Raw genomic sequence first — 20,798 nt, 5'->3', positions numbered from 1 at the left:
AGAAATCAGGTCGTAGCTTGTGTTTCTGCAAGGCCACCCCACGACCGACATCCAGCCCCAGGCTCACCCGTGCTCTGCGTCTCCAGCAGCTTGTGCATGGTGCTGTACGGCCCGGGAGGGATGTTGAGGCTCGTCAAGGTGCTGCTCCCGGCACCAACGGCCGCCTCCCCCAGGTTCTTCTCCTTCAGCATCTCGTGAGAGGGACTGGGGTGCACCGTGGGGTGCACCGTGGGGTACACTTTGGCACCCACAATGTTCTTGGGGATGCCCTCTGGGCTCGGCAAGCTGAGGCCCGGCTGTGGGAGGGACGACCGGCAGCGCACCGGCTCAAAGTGGCAGTCGGCGTGGTAGATGCTGTGGACGGACTCAGTGTTGCTGGGAGCGGCGCCGGGGGCCCCATGGGGGTTCGGTGTTGAGGGGGGGAGCATCAGCCGGTTGGTCCCGTTGTGGAGAGAGCTGGTCTCCACATCGCTGATCTCCGGGCTGGCGCGGGGTGCCCGCAAGTTCCCATTGCCTAGGTGATAGTGGTGGTGGTGGTGGTGATGGTGGTGGATGAGGTGGTGCACGGAGGACCTCTTCCTGCTCCGGTGCTTCCTGGCGTGCCGGTCGGCCCCCGCCTTGCTCGTGGGGCTGGTGAGGAAGCCCATCTTCACGCCTGCCACCCGGTAGACCTCCACAAGCTGCTTGCTGCCTTTACGGGCAATGTAAACCAAGTACTTGAGGAGTTCGTCGTAGCAGCTGCCTGGCTCAGAAAAGCTGGCGAGGGTGCTGGCGTTGGACAGGTAGCGTACCCGCTGCTCCTTCATCAGCTGGCTCTCGCGCTGCTTCGTCTCGGAGAACTGCGTTGCTATCACCACCAGGCAGAGGTTGATCATGAAGAAGGAGCCCACCTAAGGGGACGAGAGCCATGAGCCACCTCGGGGTGGCCGTGCCCACCCCATAGCCCTGCCTCACCCCACACCCTGGCTCAAGGAGCCGGGGGCAAACCCCATCCAGCCCCATCCCCTGCGTCACCCAGCGGGGACCACTGGCCGGGATGGCGGAGGGGCTGAGTCACCCCCCAAGCCCCCGCCCCGGGGACTCCCACGCCAGTGCTCCACCGAGGACATCAGAGATCAAAGACGAGAGAAGATTATTTTGACAAAAAGCTTTTGCTCTTTTAAGATGGTGTTTTTCTCTCTCCGCAGACAGCGGTTGTAATTATCACAATTAGCGGCATTACGCTGAATGCACTGAGTCTTCCTGATAGGCGCGTTTTTTCTGGCAGTGTGTGGGCAGCTTGCGAGCAGATCCCTTTCCCCTGCTAACGGGATTTGCGGGTGACTGTTACGCAAGGGCATCAGCAGTCTGTACCCACAGCTTGGAGATTTTATTTCCAACCAGGGTTTCATGAGGTTCTGCCTTCTGCAGAGCCCAGCCTGGATCACAGAGAATTACTGACGTGCTAACGGGCTATCACACGCTGCTAACGTTACTCACATGGCATCTGGAAAAGTACTGCTTGCCCCTCCTCTCCGTCATTTTGGGGATGCTGAGAGCAAGATATTGTTTCTTTTTCTGGGAAGCTAATAGATGAACTAGAAAAAGTCATCATGGACTAAACGACCTCCTACCTTCTCATCAGGGTTTGAGTCCTGGTTTGAAGATGAGCAGAAATCCCCACAATGGCCTAATGGGCAACGTGCAGCTATTTTGCTGGACTTAGTTCAATTAGACAGCAAGAAAGGGACTCATCTCGCTTATCTCAGTTACATCTGAGTGAGGCACCTAATGATCCTTTAGAGTCAAGAGAGAAATAGGCACATCAAGTCTGCAATGCATCTAATTTATTTTGGATGTCTACCTTCGGAGGAGATGAATCACCCCCTTAAAGCACCTATTTTTCTCCCTTGACGATAAAGGGAGTCTAGACAACAAGCTCAGCCAGTCACGGTAGACAATTCTGCTTGCATAGATGAAGCCCATCGTGGAGCCCACCCCACAAAAACTCTTTGTTGGCTCCTTTGTGGGTGGTCTCGGATGATGCTGTGAAGTGTGGGTGGGCTGTGGGCAATAATCTCTTCCCTCCTTTCTTAATGCGCTCTCTGAAGTTTGGGACTGTTTTCCTGAAATGTCCCCTCTGCGCCAAGGACCCAGCCAGATGGGTTCTTCGATATGGGGGAATTTCTGGGTAGCCCCCTCCCCTTCCAGAGCGCAAAACTTGACCGGGGGAAATTTGCCTACTTTTACTCTTAAATTCAAGGTGGCAACTAAAAGAGAGGACCTTGGAGGCACAAGGAAAGAAGCAGTAGCAGCAGCAGCAACAGGAGTGTATCTACCATAGCTTAAGCACATCTTTCTTTCCTTTCTTCATGTTTGCAGCAATATGCAGCTGCAATACAATGCCGTGTTGAAGCTGTGTGCCTTCCGCAGGCTGGTTTCTACCTCAGCTTTTATATTCACTGTATTATCTGCCCTGTTCTTCTGGGTCATTCCACTCTGCCCTCTTCTGCCCTGTTCCTCCGCATCATTCCACTCTGCCTTCTCCAAAAGCCAGGAGGTCCCCCACGTTCCCCTGCAGCCACTCACAATGATCAGGAGGATGAAGTAGATGAAGTTGTAGAAGGAGTGTGCATCCATGACAAAGTACATGATGTCCACCCAGCCTTCCAGTGTGATGACCTGGTGGAGATAGGAAGGGAAAATGAACCCATCAAGGCTGTTACAACACCAAGTGCACAAGCAACGTTTCTCCTGACTGGTCATTTCCGTCACCTCAGAGCGGGTCTTGGTGCAGTACAAGACACTGAGGAGCCAAATCTTGCTCCCACCAATGCCAATAGCCACGTTGCCAGCTGCCCAGGCTGAATCCAGCCCTTCTTTTCCAGCTGGACCTAAGGCCCACTACAACTACAGCATTTTGCAGATGGAAGAGCAGTCTCCAGGCTCTGCTCCACATCAGGACGGTCTCACTGCACACACACAGGGTTTGGAGACTGGGGTTTTGTCCCTGCACATGAGTCAGAGGCATCTTCAAAGAAGGCATCAAATCGCATCCCTGACACGTTGAGCACCCCTGCGCTACTGTATAAGTGCTTGCTGGTGCAAAGTAGCCCCCAGGAGTGTGACTGGGAACATGTCGGGTGGCACAACCGGCCGTTCGCCCACCGTGTAACGGTTTGCAGCCAGAGCTCACCTGAAATATCGCGATCCAGGCGTAGCCAATGTTATCGAAGTTGATGGCTCCCTTGAAGGGGTTGTGCTCCCCGGCAGAGCAGTTGGTGTAATACTGGTTCCAGTTGACACAGGAGGTGTTGGTGGTGTCGTTGTAGGAATAATAATCCAGGGTGCACTCGAGACCCTCTTCCCTCCGCGTTGGGATACTGCGGCAGTAGCGCATCCCATTCTCCCGGGGCTGGGAGCAGATGAAAGGGTTCTCGTCTTCGTTCTCTGTCTGGTAGTATCGCTCCAAATCCACCGTGTAGGGGCTGAAAGAGTCCAGACAGGGCTGGGGTTTGCACACCGACTGCAGGCAGCGTGGCAAGGTAACAACTGTAACAGCAAAGACTGACAGCTGTTATTCTGGATCTTAAAGCTATCTTTTTAAAAGGGATCCCCCCTTGGACCTTCTGCAGCCCCACTGGGTGAGATGATGTCCCTAACTGGGTTTTGGGAAACTGAGGCAGTGCACTCAGCCACTCAGCAACCCTCCTGATGACGTTGCTAAGAGTAACTCCACCTGGAAGTGCTCCAGCTTTGACTTTAGGGGACTAGGAGCAGGATTCAGCCCAGCAGGGCTTCTCTGAAATGCCTTTGCTGCAGTAAGATGGAAATCAGTCAGTTTAAGCTCCTGTATCTCCTGTCCTCCTGGAGATGCCGAGAATGGCTTGCGGAGACTCTACGCACAAGGACCTCCCAAGCTTCCTAAAAACCAGAGACAGGGCCTTCATCTGCATTTCACAGCGCCCATTCAGCCCGTAGATAAGCTCTAAATTCCCTCTGAGGGTGGCTTTACCACAGCAAACCAGGCGGAAACACTCTTCAGGGAGATGAAACAACCCATGGCCAGCCAGAAACTGGCTTCTAGCTCTGCACACAGCTATCTCCTTAACGCTGCCAGGACTCCCACTAAAGCTTGCAAAGATATTTTTAAGCCTAGTTCAGCCTGGTTAATTCCTGCAGAATTGCCTTTAATACCCTCCAAAGCTTATCTAAACCCCTGGAATTCTGGCTCAATTAAACAGCACCCAAACCTGTGGCTCTATTGGATTTACTCAGCGGTGAAGCAGTCCCCCTGCTCTGCTGCCATTTGCTTAACAGGGACGTGCCCTGGTAATGACTCTCCCAACTGCCCTTTGAGGGCACCATCTACAAGAGGGGTGGAAGGTGATTAGAAAATGCGTGGGAGAGGATAAAAGGTGCATCGTGCCAGCTCCAGACCCAAGACCCAGCCTAGACACAGTCACTTGAAGTGTTCAGGGCCAGGCTGGACGGGGCTTTGAGCAACCTGGTCTGGGGTTGGAACTAGATGATCTTCAAGGTCCCTTTCAACTCTAACCATTCTACAACTCTATGATCCTGCTGTGTGCGAGTGAGAGGCTCTGGGCTTGCAGGACCTCTCCCTCCAGGTGTGGATCTAGCCAGATCAACTCCGAGTCAACATTTGGAAGCAATCCACGGAAAGGTGAGAGAGTTTCGGAGCCTTTTGTTTTGCGGCTGATAACCTCTAATAACAAGCGAGAAGCCTGTCAGGTTGGCATCTTCCTCTGGTTCTGGGCTCACCGCACTATTTGCAGTGTGGTTGCCATACGTGAAGACAAGCAGATAACCAAGCACCAGCCTGGAGCACCAGAGCTCGGCAGAGCAGCCATCGAGGGCTTGCAGTCACCGGCCCTTCTCCTAGCATTCAAAGGGAGGGAGGTGGTGGAAAAAAGCAGGTAGGTAGGAGAACAGGTATGGAAATCCTGGTCTGAAAGAGGCTGACCGCTACCAGAACAGAGGGATATTTCAACCACTGTTCAAACATTCCTACATCTGGCAAGCTGGCTGGCCAGGAAACTGGGTGCTACAAACCCCCATTTGATCACAATAGTCCTCTTGGCCTTAAAATCCAGGGATCTGTGACAAATACCATTTTGGGACAGGGAGGACTATCTCTTGCTCTGAGACTGAAAAGGTTTTAACATCCTGAAACATATGGCAGCTCCCTCAGCTTTCCCTGGGATTTAGGTGGGACTACAAATGCCATGCCAAGAAACACCACCAGCTGCTGAACGGGATTCAGACCTCAACGTCTCGACAAACGCAGGAAAGGTCACATGTTAATGATATGCTGAATGTGGAAAGCCTGAACTCTAACGCTCAGGGTCTTTTTGGCAGCTCTTTTCAACCAGAGAGGTTCCCAAGTGCCAGCTGAGGGTTCAGGACAGCCCTGCAGGACTCGAATGGCAAATTGTCACAGCTCGCTCTGTCCGGCCGTGTGTGCCTGGGCAGGAGTTGTGGTGACATTTAGGAGCAGGGAGCATTTACAGAAGACCAGGAGGATAACGGAGGATCTCCTCGTCTCCTGGAGGGATAGACTCGCCCGAGAGACACTTCTGCTGCCTGCACGGACTCACATGCTGAAGTTCTCGGGGAGGAAGCAGCGGTTCCTGAGCAAACCTGCCCACAGCTGGACTCCCACGATGCCGAAGATGAAGAAGACGAAGAAGCAGAGGAGGAGGACGTTCCCCAGCATGGGCAGCGTGTCCAAAAGAAGCGTCACCAGGATGCGCATACCTGAGGAGAAGAGGAAGAGGTTAGCAACGAGGAAAAGTCCAGGAATTTTCTTATTCCAGCTATGTCCTCCTGACCTCTTCCTTTCCATCCATACCTCTCTTTCCACTGACAGCCGCTGCCTTCCCATCCGCCATCCTTCTCACCCACACATGGCTTGCAAACACCCGCAGCTCCCCAGTCCCCTCTGGTTTCCCCCACAGCCCCTGGGACACCCCCTCCATCCAAGCCCTGCTCCCGGGCACATGACCTTCCTTCCCTTCTCCTCTCCCTCCCTCCACTCCCCATCTCAAGGTCTCTTCTCCTCCTAAAGTTTTCTAGCAATTATATGTCTCCTTTCTTCCCTCAGACCAAACTCTGATGTTCTTCCTTGCTCAGACGTATTTCTTTCCCCACTCTATATATTAAAATTCCCTTCCCTTCGTAATTCCCCTCATCTACCCTAAATCCCCTCTCTTCCTTAAAATACAGGACTCTCTCTGGCAGTTAATTCTCGCAAGCTCAGGAACGGCCAGTTCTGTAACAAAGACAAACTGATGGTGACTTCAACTTGACATTTACACACAAAAAAATTGATTTCATCTGACGTCTCTGTAATATTCTGCTCATCTCTCGCTCTCCTTCCTTCCCCATCTTCTGCATTCTCTCACTCGCTTATATTGATTTTCATTTAAAGAAAGCTTTACTGTTGCACCCTTTACTTTGATACTTCAAGAAGACTTTTTTTTTTCTCTCTTCCTGATGCTGTCACCTATCAGGGTTTTGCTTCTACCCCTCTACTGGGGAACAACCACCTTGCATCAACTCCTAATTAACTGAAATGACTTCCTGTGGTTACTGCATTTATCATCATACAAAACTCTTTTTTCTTTTCCCACCTTACGCTTCCACCCCATTGTAACCATGTTGCAGAGAAGCCAAGATAAATTACCCGGGATTTCAAAATACATTAAGCGAATTACATCCCCAGTTAGACAGTGGCAGATAAATTCAGTCATCCATCAGTTCAGCAGCGAGGATAAAAAAAACCCACTGTAAACAGGATTCTGAAGCTGCTGTAACTATTGAAACAGCAGCAACACCAGCAGCAAAGCCAGATAAAGTTCAAGGGTCGGGACCAGAAAAATAAATAGAGCCCAGGCACCTCCAGCATCGGCAGACAGAACTGAAGCTGATTAGTTCTTGTCAAGGCATTGGGCTTGTTCAGGTAGCGGAGTTCAGACTTGCATTTAATTTGGCTACAACAACGCTGGATTCAATACCCAGGATTGTAGCACCAAGGTTTCTGATACAGTTGTACTTATGCTGAACCCACCCGATTCGTACAGCGTCTGAGAGGGACGGAGCTCAGGGCTGGATTGCCGTCGCCTGCCGCCCTGCAGGAGCAGGCAATGCCACCCGCTGCTGTTCAAGGGGGAGTCTGAGATCCTCACGCGTGACCTGATAAACCAGGGCTGAACAGCTACCACCCAGCCCACCCAGGCTTGCTTTGGAGGCGCTGGGGATTGCTGCTGTACACACCAGCTCTGGGAGCAGAGCAAGAGATGCTCCAAGAGGAAGCTCCTCAGCACCTCCCGGGGAGCTGTCTCCAGGCACAAGATTTCCTCACCCCAATTTCTCCAGGAAAGGATGGGGCAGCACAGGGAGAGTGGGAGCAGCGTGGCTCAGACGCCTCTGCCTGTCCTGCCTGGCAAAGGCTGTTGGCTCAGTCCATGCCTATCACCTCCATCCCTTCACCTTAGCAGCCTCCTAAGACCCTCTTCAGATGAGAAAGAAAGGCATCTGAAGACAGTCTTGGATATCTTATTGACTGGTGGCTCATCTCTGATCCCACAGGTGTTAAAAGGAATTTCATTTAAGGTCGTATCTGGTATTTCCAGGCACTGGAAACCAGAGAGTGGTGGTAGGACCACACGCTACCAGGCTTGGGTGAACGCTTGAGCTGCAATGGGAAGCATCTGTGTTTGCTCTTCCATGTTTGGGGCACGGATATAAAGAACTTGCACCAACTGGGAGGAATAAGAATCTGACTTACTAGGGACCCTGTTAATGGCCCTGAGCGGCCGCAGGACGCGGACGGTGCGGACCGCTGAGAAGCTGACGTTCTGCAGGTCCAGGGAGTACTCCAGCATCCTGCGAAAGACACGAACGCGGCGCAGCGTCAAGGATCTTCTGGAGAAATGTTAGATTATCAAACATTATAAATCAAACATTATATGCCAACCGCTCACAGGGGGACTTGTTACCGCATCTCTCCCATCAGGAAAGTTTGCCAGAGGAATTAATTAAGGGTTGTTTGAGTATCAGAATAAAGTCAACGAGCGAGAACATGATACACCATCTCACACAGCCACGGACCTTCTCTCTCTTATCTGCTTTGGTTACTGTTTTTGTACAGATCCAGGGCAGAAGCTTCTCAAAGTCCCTGCACGCTCCAGGAGAGCGATTTCCTGGACACATCCCTGTTTTTAACGAAATTGTAGAGATAACTCTAACGAATCTGGGTGTGCTGTGCTGAGCACCACCAAAACCCTGAAAAGCAGAGGAGCATCCCCTGGCGCAGAGCCTTTCCGCAGGGCACAGGAGGTGCTCAGCCCGGGACACTGAGCTATGCCAGCTCTGCCCAGCAGAGATCATCGCCAGGGGGGGCTCAGGCGGATGGGCCAGCACACAAATCGAAGCTGATGACGCTTGTAGACAGCCAATGGGGTAAACACGGACCAAGGAACCTCCTACACTGTGCCTGATGGGGTTATTCCACAGCTCAGGACACCGAGGCGCGACCTTCACGTGAGTCGGTCTGAGGCTGCTCTTGGACTGCTGCAAGTCCCCGGGGACCCCAGCACCGACACGCTCTGCCCATGGCACCTTGGCTCAAGCACAGCAGGGCCATCAGTCTCCTCACCACCAGGACTTTGCTCTCCAGCTGGAAAACACGAGAGCTCTGCCCAAAAGCATTCCTGAAGAGGCAGAGCCAGGCAAAGGCAAGGAAGAGGACCACGAGGCTCTCGCACAGCCCGGCTCCCGCAGGCAGCTACAGGATATTAAATCTCTTCCGAAAATTATCAAGTTCCGTCTTAAAGCTAGTTGGGTGGTTGGAAGCCTAACCTCCAGCCTGAATTTATTCAGGACAAGCTCGTATCCATTTGTTCTTATGCCAGTGCTGTCTTTTAAGTAGCTTCTATAGTTCTTTGTCCCTGGTGTTTACTCACCCAATGTATTTACAGAGGACAAATCGCATCTCCTCTCAGCCTTGATTTTGCAAAGCCAAACAAACCAAGCTCTTTGAGCCCCATCTCGCAGACGGGCTCTCTGCTTCCCCATCACAGCCTTTCTCCACACCTGCCCTGGCCTGAATTAATTGTACCTGATTAGATGTCAAACTTCTGGAGGAGACTTTGCCAGCACCTTGCACAAAGGCATCAGTGCTACCCCCTCCCTCCCCACTGGAAATCCTGCAGGATTCATCAGCACGGGGTTAGCTTTGCCGTGGCTGCAGCACGCTGGAGGTTTCTGCTCTTGCTGGGATCAGCCAAAGCCACTCTCCTCCATCCCGGCCGTCAGGGGTGAGGAACACCCGGAGTGGAGAAGACTTTCTCCCTCTATCCCCCAGATACACAACTCCACACTCGATGCAGTGACGCTTTATCCCATTTCTCTCGGTAGGCTCTAATGAGGATGGTGATGACCAAACCATAACTAACATCAAAATGACCTCAACATATTCCTCTGTATTTAGCTGACACCCACAGCCATGGGGCAGTCCCAGAACACGAACATTGGACGGACACCCATGGATGCTGTGAGTTTGTCCTCATCCTCTGACCAGCGAGGAAGGCAGCGTGTCCATGAAAGCCCACCTGGCCCCAGTGACAAAACCTTCCTCGGTGCCCAGGACCCACCGCACAGGGTGAGCTTTGGCTGCAGTAAGGAGAGGGGCAACAATTTCCCTGGACTTTAATGGTTCTCGAGTTTCATTTGTTGTTTGAAAATGAGATTTTTGTATGGTTTGCAGGATTCGGGTAAAAAGCCCACGTCAAACATACAGCTTTTCTTTCATCCATTATTAAAACAGAGGCTACCAGCAAAATTCAGAGCAGCATATGGTTATTTGCACCAAGACAAATCATCTTCTGATTAATGACAGCTCCGAGACTCACTTCCCGAGCTGCGTGTGTGCTTGTAATCTGCAAAGGGCATGTTGGAAAACGCGTTTAGATTTAACATATTAAAGAACAATTATAACGCCAAACTTAAAAAAACCAACCAAACAACAGCCCACCAGCCTGAGCAAAGTCTTGAACCCCAAGACCAAGAGCAGGTAGGTGCTTCTCCTACATCTCTGCTGCCGGACGCTGCTACCAGCACCAGCGTTCCAGCACCACCAGCTCAGCCCCAGCCGCAGCCGACAGCATCCACGCGCTGCTGATAACTAACAGCTCCAGAGCCTCGAGAGAAGCCAGCGTTGGAGGAGGAAAAAAAAGGTGGGTAAAAAAAAAAATAATCAATGACTAAAGAGCAAGTCCACGGAGAAGCCCACCACTTCCCAGCTCTAAGGTCGCTTCCCAAGGCAAGGGGATGCGCGGGAGGAATCAATCCACGTCCCTGGCAAGGGGAGATACCCAGGGAGAGCGAATGTCAGGATGTCACCAACTGGCAAGGTGACAGGTGCATTTACCAGCATATATAACATTTACGCACTGAAAATCTGCAGTGTAAAAAGTCCCCGATGAAGCTTCAACTCAAATGTCATTTCTGTTCAAACGGGAAAGCGCGATGCCTGTCAGCGCCTCTGCCACGGACCCGGGTACCCAGCCAAGTGAAAGGCTGGGAAAAATACTCAGCATTAAATAGGATGGATTTATAGCAAATGCTGAGACTCGCCGGAGTGATCAGCAACCCCCGATCGCTGGAGTTATTCAGAAGGAAAGCGGAAATATTTAGGACTTTCTAAGAATAAAAGCAGAGCATCTGCAAAGCCAGACGTCCAACGGGCTGGTGGTGGGATGCAGAGAGAGAGCTGATGCAAACCTTTGGCAAACACTCCTCCAGCAGGAAAACTCCCGGGACTCGGCAGACAGACAGACACGAGGGATGGCTCAGGATGGACCGGGCAGCTGAAATTCATTCCTGTTCTGCCCAGAGACAGCGAGACTCGGAGCATGCGGGGGTTTTTTTTCATGTAAAACCCAAAGCCTTGGGAAGGATCTCGTAAGCACAGCGTGAGGCAGCGCCCCTGCCTGCAGCCGAGGGCTCGCCAAAGTGATGCTCAGGAGCTCTGGAGGGGACAGGAGGGGGCTGAAGGGGCTCTTCTCACCCAGTGAGCCTCTAACAGAGCACAGAAATGCTGGCAAAGCCCTTTCCACACATACCCGGCACCACCCCTCCGACCCACCCTGCCCGTAGCCCTGCCTCCGCTCCCATCCCTGGGATCACTCCTGCTCAGGAAGCAGAAGACGGTGGGAAAACCTATCTGAGACACAGACCTTGAGCCGAGGGCACTTTCCGAGGAAAACTCAGGCTCTCCCCTGTCGCAGCTGGGTGCCGGGGGTGCCGTACAGCCAGGGGACGTGACCAAGGAACCCTCAGCATCGCCGGGAGCTGCCCACCCCTCTCCCGCAGAGGCAGAGCCGCCGCTCCCTGCCGGCAAGAGATAGGCTCAGATTTATTCAGCGTTAAAAGGTTTCCAAAACTGGGCATCCAGGCACGCTTTATCTACAAAGCGCAGCAATCAGTGGCTGATATTAAGCCATCGGTGCTGGAAAAGACAAGGGGAAATTATTTAGGCGGCACTGTATCTTCAGAAAGCTAGGATGAAATTTCCTCCTGGCCCTCGTCGCCTTTGCCGTGCTCCGCTTTTGATTTTTAAGCCTCACGAGTCTCACCACGTTCGCGGGGGTGTTGCTTAATTTTAAAAATACTCTTTTTAATCAAGCTGCACGGAATAAAAAGAATAGCAGCGGAGGGAGCGTGAACTCTGCAGCCCGCTGGATCCAGCCACACCGTGTGTCCCAGCCAGGACACTTGACTAATGAGGCTCTTGAAGCAGCAGCAAGTTCAGCTGAAGAACCGAAAGAAATTAAATAATTCTTTTTAAAAAAAGGCCTAAAACTTCAAAAAACCAAGGCTTTTCACAGGTGGGTTTGAGTCAGCTGGGCTGCAAGGGAGGCTACAGAGGGGTTTCTTTTAGCCGGCAGGTTTCTGTGAGTCAGGGCCGTGGCTCGCTCGGGATGCTCTGCTTGGAAGGTTGCAAAGGCTGCGGAAAGGCAGCACGGAGCAGAGAGCAGCTCCAGCAGCCCCAGGTCTCGGCTGCTCTTCATCCTCCCAGAAGTCATTTCAAGCATCAAATTGCAAAGCTCGACCCCAGATTTTGAATCCCCAGAGGTTTGCGATCACGAGTAGCGGCTTTTTGTGGTTCTGCCACTTCTGCTCAGAGCAAAGGGCACCTAATTCAGGATCAGCCAGGACGCAGAGGGGCACCGGGAGGAGGCTCCCGGCTTCCAGGTCACTCGCATCCATCCCGGGAAGCACCGGAGAGGGGCAGGCTGCTGGGAGAGGGTTTGGCGCAGCTCTCACTGCGGCCCAAAGGGGCTGCGGCTGTGATTGCACATTGGGTAATTGCGTGTGCAAATCGGCCACTTACACGGGCAATTACCCCCCGGCGCTCAGGGTGCCCAGCCAGCGCACAGGGCACCGCGCAGCCACGTCTCCAAGGTGCTGCTCCTCGGTGCGATCAATACAGGCAGGCGGAGAGGATGAAAAAGCAACATTCATCCCTGCCTCTCTGTTATTTTATCTTTTTTTTTTTTTTTTTTTTTTTTTTTTTTTTAAGGGATGAAGGGACTAACACATGGGGAAAGAACAGCCTTTGCCCGCAGCCGCAGCGGGAGGCTGCAGCAGGGACTCCCGTGGGCAGCCCCATGTCAGCTCTTTCTTCCCCGTCTCTGAACCGGGGAGCTGAAACAGCCCCTTGATCAGCCCCGTACAGCCAAAGCGCCCTTCAGGGGAGCCCTGTCTGCTTGTGAAGCCAACCGGGCTTTGAGGTGAAGGCCACATGCTGGAAGCTTCACCCAAAGCACCCAGCAGGAACCCTGCAGCCACAGCATCACCGCTTCCCACCGAGACCCGTCTGGCAGCATCGCCTTATCCCAATTTCTGAGCTATAGAGCTTTTCAGAAACCGTCCAGGTTTAGATGGAGCAGGGATGGAGCGGGGGACTGCAGCGTCCCTTTCTCTCCTGTTATCTAAGAATACAGCAAGGTTTCCTGCAGCATATTTCATCCCTGAAATTCAGGACTCAAAACCAGGAGGGAGCAAGACATCCTTAAGGGTTGTTTATGAAGGCTTCAGCAGAGCTAACTCTTTAATACAGCCCTCAACAGAAGGAGAGAAAAAACGATAACATTAGAAGAAGTGTTCAGGAAGCAAAGCGAAAAAGAAACAGTGTCTCTGTTCCTGAAGACAGCAGCCTGCCAACCACCTCCAGCCCCGGCTCGTCTCAAACCGTAAGCAAAATATTCCAGAAGTGTTTAACTTTCCTACAAAGTCTTTTAAGAGGCCCGTTACCGTTCCAACGAGCAAAGCACAAACAGGACTCCGCAGACTTGGCCAAACAACTGCCGGAGCCCGGAGTAAGAGCAGACGCGCACAACCCAAACAGGGGATGATGCACAGCCCCGCGCGGAGGGGAGCGGGAGCGCAGGCACGGAGCCGGAGTCCTGCGCGACCCTGCCTCTAGAGAAGGCAGAGAGAAACCCTGTAAGCTCTCATTGTACCAAATTACACCCCGATTTAAAGCCTCTCTCTTGGGAAAACAATTAACCATTGTTTTGGGGTTGTTTTTTTTCCTGATGAGGATGGTTTAAAGCACAACTCAATCCGCAGGGATGCAGAGGTTCAGGGAAGTCCTCATCTGGCCAGAATCACAGAATGGTAGGGGTTGGAAGAGACCTCTGGAGATCACCCAGTCCAACCCCCCCGCCAGAGAAGGGTCACCCAGAGCAGGTGGCACAGGAACGCGTCCAGGCAGGTTTGGGATGTCTCCAGAGACGGAGACTCCACCACCTCTCTGGGCAGCCTGGGCCAGGGCTCTGCCACCCTCACAGGAAAGAAGTTCCTCCTCATGTTGAGACGGAACTTCCTATGCTCAAGTTTGTGCCCATTACCTCTTGTCCTGTCCCCGGGCACCACTGAAAAGAGCCTGGCCCCATCCTCCTGACACCCACCCTTAAGTATTTATAATTGTTGATAAGATGTCTCAGTTGTCTTTTTTCCAGACTAAAAAGACCCAGATCCCTCAGCCTTTCTTCATGGGAGAGGTGTTCCAGTCCCCTCACCATCTTGGTAGCCCTTTGCTGCACCCTCTCCAGCAGTTCCCTGTCCTTCTTGAACCGGGGAGCCCAGCACCGGACACAGCACTCCAGATGTGGCCTCCCCAGGGCAGAGCAGAGGGGGAGGATGACCTCCCTCCACCTGCTGGCCACACTCTTCTTGATGCCCCCCAGGATGCCATTGGCCTTTTTGGGCCATTGGCCTTCTTGTCAAAGCAAGCTGGTGGGACTGCAATAGCGCCGCTGGGGATGGGGACGGCTCCAGTTGAGGAGCAGGTAGATCTCAACCCATGGCTATCCCCTTCCTGCAGACTGACCGGAGAAGAGGTCCCTGCCCCGAGGAGGAGGAGGCAGAGCGGGTGCTGGGTCCCGGAGCAGCACATCTCCATCCCACAGCTCCGGTTCACCAGCATGAGCCTCGGCCAACACTAAACTGTAAATGACTCTGCATATTTTGGGATGTAAACAAGCATTCATCCTCGATACATCTGCGTCTTGTGCCGGGAGAGGTCGAAATCGTATTGAATCGTCTTTAGAGGGTGAGAGCTGCCTTGCAATGCCCGTTAACCTTCAAGTGTTCTCTTAAAAGCTAACTCCCCAAATCCTCCTCTTTAAAATAACACAACATAATTATGTCATTCATCACTTTTTTTTCCCTTCCCTTTTCCCCATGTAACTCCATAACCTACAGCCAAAGCCATGTTTCACTAAGCTGAGTTTTGATAATACAGCGCTATTCTCATCTCCAGCAAGTTTTACTGTAATTACAGAGATGTGTTGCAGACATTACACACTCTACAATTAGCGCTAATTGCATTACATTGTCACAAAGAAGTCATTTACTCTCCATGAGCTCATGAGATTGGTCTGGACAGTTTAACAGAGCTGAGAAGTACTTAATGGCATGCCACGAAAGTGGCCGGCAGCGCGGCGGGAGCGAACACAGCACCCGAGCAGCTCTCCCAGCTCTCGGCAAGCGGCAGATTTGGGGCAAACACGCACAATAAAAAAGGTTTCTTCATAATTTCAAACCCTGGCAGGTCGTGAAACTTCTCAAGGAATGGCGAGTATGAAATGCCACGGGGTTGGGGTTGGTTTTTTTTTGGGAAGCCTCTCCTAGATGGGTGGGGGTTGGGGAGGGTTTCTGTGGGAGGTCTGCCCGTGGGAGCATACAGCACGTCCCACGTGTCCCCCAGCATGACATACCTTCCCCTCCCGATGCCCCACAGACACGCTTTGCTGCGTCTCCTCTCCCCTTGGCATCACTTTCCGCAGCCCACGGGCAGGGAAGCGGCAGGGAAAGCAGGATCCCAGGGACCTGTCATGTACTGGGGAGCCCATGCTGTCCTGCTGCTTCCCTCCTCCCGTGTCTTGCATGAAAATGGGGAGGGAAAGAAGCGGGAAGGCAGAGCTGCTTCGTTGTGGTCACCAGGGCCATGTGGAAACGTTGGTCTGGGTGTCTCCACTACAGAAGCAGCCTGTTACTGCAGCCCCTTTGGCTCTCCCAGCACTCGGTGCTGCCCGGGATGGCTGAGGGAGCCTCCAGGACAGCAGCGATGCTCCGAACAGGATGCAGCGCTCCGGGATGGACAGGAGAGGGCTGGAGCAGAGCGCAAGGGCGAGAAAGGGAGCAGAGAAAGCAGGCACTGGGGGAGGAGAGGCTCCGCTTTGTATTTAAATCCCGTTCGATCCTTTGTCAGCTGAATTGGTTTTGATGGGGCCCAGATGGGAACAATTCATGCACGCGAAGGAAAGACCCATCATTTAGCGAGAGGCAAAGCCGACCCGGCAGGAGTCACGGGAGCGGTCGAGCTCCGAGGCTGCAAAACCTCCGCAGCGAATAACTGCTCATGGGGGATGCGGGAAGGCGGCCGCGTCAGGGGGGAGGTCAGTGCTGCTCTCCATGCTCTGCCCCGGGAAGGAGGAGCTCACACACCCAAATGTCCACCCAGGTGCAGCAGATGGGCAGGAGATCAGATGCTTGCTTAAGCAAAGTGCAGCTATAGTTTAGCTCTAGGAATTAGGATGGTCTCTGCTGATGTCCCTCTAGACCGAGGTCCCATCATGGTGGGGTCTCCGTAGAAGCACATCAAGGACAACTCTACTCCAGCTCCAAAGACTTCGCAAGCTCAAGAGGCAAGGCCAGGACCGGGATGGGAGGGGAACGCAGCAGCAGAGCTGGAAGCAGCCCAGCACCCACCACCATGCCTCCCTGAGCCTCCCCAGGTGGGATACCTGGTCTTACTTGGGTCTGGTTCTTCCTCACACTTAATTCTAGTATAAGAAATAATAAAGAAGAAGAAATGAAGAATGCACAGGGTGGCTTTAGCAGGCTCCAGCCCCTGACCATGCTGCTTGTGTTTACAACCCCACCAGAGCTGGGTTCTCACTTCGTTCAATGTCCCATCGCTGCAGCCCCTAACTTTGCTCACACACTTCAGGAGGAAACTTTGAGCCCTCTCCGAACCCGAGGAGCCGGAGGCTGGTACAGCTGGAAAACACGAGCTTGTGGCCTCCTGCAGAAGATGGGTTTATGGGGACAGTTGCATCTCTTGGCCTTTCTGCCCTCCGTCTCTGCCTCCTGTCTGAGTCTTGAGCCTCGCTACATCTTTTGGCCTCTGCAGCACCCCATGGCAATGAGTTTCCCAGGCCAAGGATGCACTGGCACCTCCTTACTGGTTTTACTGGGCCACTGCTTTGGTTCTCCCAGCTGCCTAGGAGAGACGTCTGCCATAACCTTATGGGGTCAGCAATGGGCCATAACAAAGTCCACCGAGGTGTTGCCCCTTCTTGGGGCACACCAAACCCACACCAGGGAACCAGTCCAGCTGGGAGGGTCCCCTGCTCCTTTCCAGGAAAATCCAGTGAATTCGATCTCTAGCTCCAACAAAAGAGGAAAAAAACACTGTTTTCCCAAAGGTCTTTGGGGTCTTGGAGCAGGGAGGGGAGGCGAGGGCCGGCGAGCGATTCGTGTGTCAAAGAAATTCAGCTCGCTGGCCGGGGGCCAGGGACTTTTCATGTGGATTTCCAGCCTCCGCCAGGAGACTCTCGGGTGCTGGAAGAGCCTTTAATTCAAACCAGGTGCCTCTGAAAGGAAAACACTCAAAAAGGCAAACTTGGTCGCTTTCCCTCGCTAAAAAAAAAAAAGTATAATAATGAGGGCAATCATGCACATTTCACTGAACTATCCTCCCTGGCACGCCGCTCCGTGCTCCCAACCGCCTGTTTCGCCACCACCTCGCCCGATGGAAACCGAAACCACTGGCGGGTCTGGAGGGAGAAGAGCCGAGCCCAACACCCGGCGAGGAGCCCCAGGACACGGGCTGGCCAAAATCCACTACAAACAGCTTTTGTTGCCCTGCCCTCCTCCATGAGCTGAGCATCAGCTCTCCCGCGAGCTATGGAGAGGACCGGAGGGACCGCTGCGGTCTGGGCGGTGATCCCTGCCATGGAGCCAGGATGGATAACGCTGACAGCACCGATGCCCAGCAAACCCTCAGCCTTCAAACCATCCGCTCCCCCAAATCCAACACTTGCCAAGCGATGCCATGAATGACAACAAAGATGCATGGGGAGAGAGGGACCCACTGCACCAGGCTTACCCCGCAATGACGATGAAGAAGTCCAGGCGGTTCCATGTGTCTCCCAGGTAGCATTTCTTCCCAAAAATCCCCAGTGCGATCATCTTGACGATCATTTCCACGGCAAAGAAGGCAAAGATGAAATCGTCGAAGCTCTGCAAGAGAAAGGCACGGAGGAGGGATGCTCCTGCATCCCTGCACTCCCCAGCCCGGGGAGGCAACTACAGACCCGAGTCCAACAAGGTCTCCTCTCGCACCACCGAGGGCTAAAATCCCAGGGCAGAGGCAGTGCTGGGAGCAGCCCTGTGTCATCCCCCAACCCAGTCTGGCCAACAGCACTGGGACAAAGGGATGAGTATATTTTGGGCTCTGCTTTTCACTACAAACTCCATGGTTTACCCTCCCCAAGCACTCCAAGCAAGGCTTGGCTACACTGGGGCTGGCACAGCCTGGCAGGGGCTTTGCCTGATGACACCATGTGTTCACATCCAAACACCAAAATCAAATTTTTTTTAAGCGCTGGTACAGGCAGAAGCCAGCCATCCCAGGGTAACTCCACCACGGCTGGAGCCAGCTCTGCCGGAGCTCGGTCCTTCCCGTTCCCCATCAACCCGGGGCCGCCGTTAAGGTAAAAGCAGCGTCTGAGCCATACCTGGAGGATCCTGCAGCGCGGCGAGTCGCAGGCGATGTCCTCGCAGGGGTGGAACATGCCCAGCGTCACGCAGTTGAGCAGGATCACCAGCATGCTCACCCGCTCGAACCACCTGCAGGGCACCCCGTCAAGGAAGTAATGGATCCAAACGAGCATCCGCGAGCGGCCACCACCAAACCAGAAAGGTCATTCCGGTCTTTAAAGCAAGGCACGTGCCAGCTTCTCTAGGTTGGATTTTTATCTGGTTTTGCGTGGAGAGCCTCCTGCCTGCCATTTAGATACCTGCAGAGCGAACCCACGGTGTGCCCTCCCCACGCCGCCGTCGGTGGCTACAGCTAACGCAAAAACCGCTGTAAAATGAAAGTTGCATGGCAAGAGTGCTGAGTGCTGATGTGACGGGTTAAAAAATTAAATTGAAAGACTGATATCAACTTTTAGGGAAAGAAAGAAAAAAACCCCCACACCATTAATTTCCTCTTCTGGCATTTTACGGAAAAGCACTTTAACAACATTACAATTTTCTATTAACCATGTCACAGCTTACCCCAGGGGCGTTACCCTGAAGTCACTGCTTGAACTTTTCATTCCCAGTCTGAATTAAGACTGTCAAAGCCATTAACTGACTGCCTAAAAGCCTTAAGCCTGCGAGGGCCAGCAGAGCCCGTCCCCTGCCCCAGCTGCTGCCTCTTGGGGCAATTTTAAAGAGCTGAGCTGCCAGGACAGACTTTGGATGCTGTTACTTTTGGGGCAGAACAAAGTTGCCGCAGCAAATCCTCACGGGGATGGTTCAAAACTGGTTCCAAATTTTTTTGCATCCTTCTAGGGGGAATTTCCAGCCAAATCCCGACTGCCCAGGGCACAGAGATGTGAAATCCAGGAGTCGGTGCAATGCGGTGCCAGCGTTATCTTCGAGCCTAGCAGGGAGAACACCCCATGGGCTGCTGCGAGCCGCAGGCAATCGGGGCCACGCTCCCGCCTTCCAGGCTCCAGGAAAATAAGCGTGGCCCTTGTCAGACAAGAGCTTTCGCTGCAACGCGGTAGCGGGCGGTGTTTGGGAGCCCGTGCTGTAGCGTTATCAGGCTGGAGATGAAGAAGGTGAGGATGATTCAGCAGGTGCCACCCCGCCGGGCACGCGGGGCTGGAGCTGGCAGCTCCCGCCAGCCCCATCCTGGGCGAATTCCTGGGAAATCACATGGGGCTGAGTCACGGCTTGGTCGCCTGGATCTTTTAATCGGCAGAAATGTTTACAAGATATCGGGATAGACATTCCAACTGTCAGGTTGGGGCTATGGGCTGGAATATTTAGCCCAAATATAGTCCTGCGGGGGCAGGCGCCGAGGGCAGGCTGGAGGAGGGGGCAGGAGCTGCGGGGGATCCACGAGCATTCCCTGGCTTCAGAGGGGTGGGGGGGGCTGGAAAGCATCCCTCTGCAGAGCCAGCCACATCCACGGCTCTGCCAGCAAGGAACTGCAAAGCCCCTGAGAACATATAAAGAATTTAAAAAAAAAAATAAAAAAAAATCCCTGTAAGATCCCAAACGGGTGACAGAACGAGCGTGCGCCTGCAAGGGCTGTGCGAGATACTCGGCGGGGAAGCAAGGAGGCTCGGGAGCAGCCTGTTTGGTTGGGTCCAAACCTGCAGAGACACATGGATGCGTCCCCAGACAGGCAGCACTTTGTGCAAAATCTTCCCTGGCGGTGGGGAAGACCCCGTGCTGGGCCTGGCTCTCCTCCGCGGGCTCCATCTCAGCTGGGCACGGGACCTGGGTGATGCTTTTGCCACGGAGGGCAGATGTTTGGATGCTGGTTGGGGACCACAAGCACCTCAGCAAGAAGAGATGGGCACACAACCATGATGCGCAGCTTCTTGGAGCCGCTCTGATCTCATCTCCTCCCTCTCCAAGACCCGGAGCAGCCCCAAACGCCCACCCAGGGCAGCTGAGCAGACCCCCGCTCACCGCAGCCCCCCACAAAGGGCTGAGCGTGGCCCAAATGGGAGGAACAGCACGGGACGGCACCGAGGGCACCCTCCCGTCCTCCTCCGGCACGCCGCAGATGGCAAAGCCGTGGGTGTCCCTCGATGCTCGTTAGCGTGCTGGCACCGGCACCAGTGACTAATTGCAAGCGGAGGGGAGCCAGGAGAGCGCAGCCCCCCGAGATGCCACAACCCGCTGCACACTGGGCAGGGGGCAAGATGCAGCCGGGGGCGAGATGTGGAGACCAGGGCTGCACCCACCCAAGGTTTCCCCCCGGTGCCAGCAGGCAGCAGCACCCACCTCCCACAGCACCAGCTCCCCAGAGCCCCAGCACGCCCCATCTCGTTGCGGGCGCTGGCACAGGCACGGGCCCCCCTTATCCCACCCCCCCAGCTCTGTCCGTGTCCCCAGCCCCGGGCCGGTCACTGCCCCCCCTCCCCAACTCCCCTTGTAGGAACAAACATCCCGTAGGCAGGAAAATAGCCTGGAGAAGACGGTGGGGGGGG

At 53.8% G+C, this 20,798-nt stretch overlaps 1 protein-coding gene across 3 annotated transcripts in view; it reads right to left on the bottom strand.

Moving 5' to 3' along the window:
• The window catches only part of CACNA1G (calcium voltage-gated channel subunit alpha1 G), a 153,967-nt gene that overhangs the window by 86,794 nt on the left and 46,375 nt on the right, over nucleotides 1–20,798 (bottom strand). For all 3 annotated transcript variants that reach the window (XM_054221875.1, XM_054221876.1, XM_054221877.1), the window contains exons 2-8: nucleotides 18,318–18,429; nucleotides 17,687–17,820; nucleotides 7,790–7,887; nucleotides 5,598–5,757; nucleotides 3,176–3,467; nucleotides 2,569–2,661; nucleotides 68–890 (exon numbers count right to left, since the gene is read on the bottom strand). In XM_054221875.1, coding sequence (XP_054077850.1) covers nucleotides 68–890; nucleotides 2,569–2,661; nucleotides 3,176–3,467; nucleotides 5,598–5,757; nucleotides 7,790–7,887; nucleotides 17,687–17,820; nucleotides 18,318–18,429 — 1,712 coding nt within the window. The remainder of the gene's footprint in view (nucleotides 1–67; nucleotides 891–2,568; nucleotides 2,662–3,175; nucleotides 3,468–5,597; nucleotides 5,758–7,789; nucleotides 7,888–17,686; nucleotides 17,821–18,317; nucleotides 18,430–20,798) is intronic.

The sequence above is a fragment of the Rissa tridactyla genome, chromosome 15, assembly GCF_028500815.1.
Source record: "Rissa tridactyla isolate bRisTri1 chromosome 15, bRisTri1.patW.cur.20221130, whole genome shotgun sequence".
Classification (NCBI taxonomy): Eukaryota; Metazoa; Chordata; class Aves; order Charadriiformes; family Laridae; genus Rissa; species Rissa tridactyla.
The sequence above is the reverse complement of the archived record's forward strand: the minus strand, read 5'-3'. Positions and strand labels throughout refer to the sequence as shown.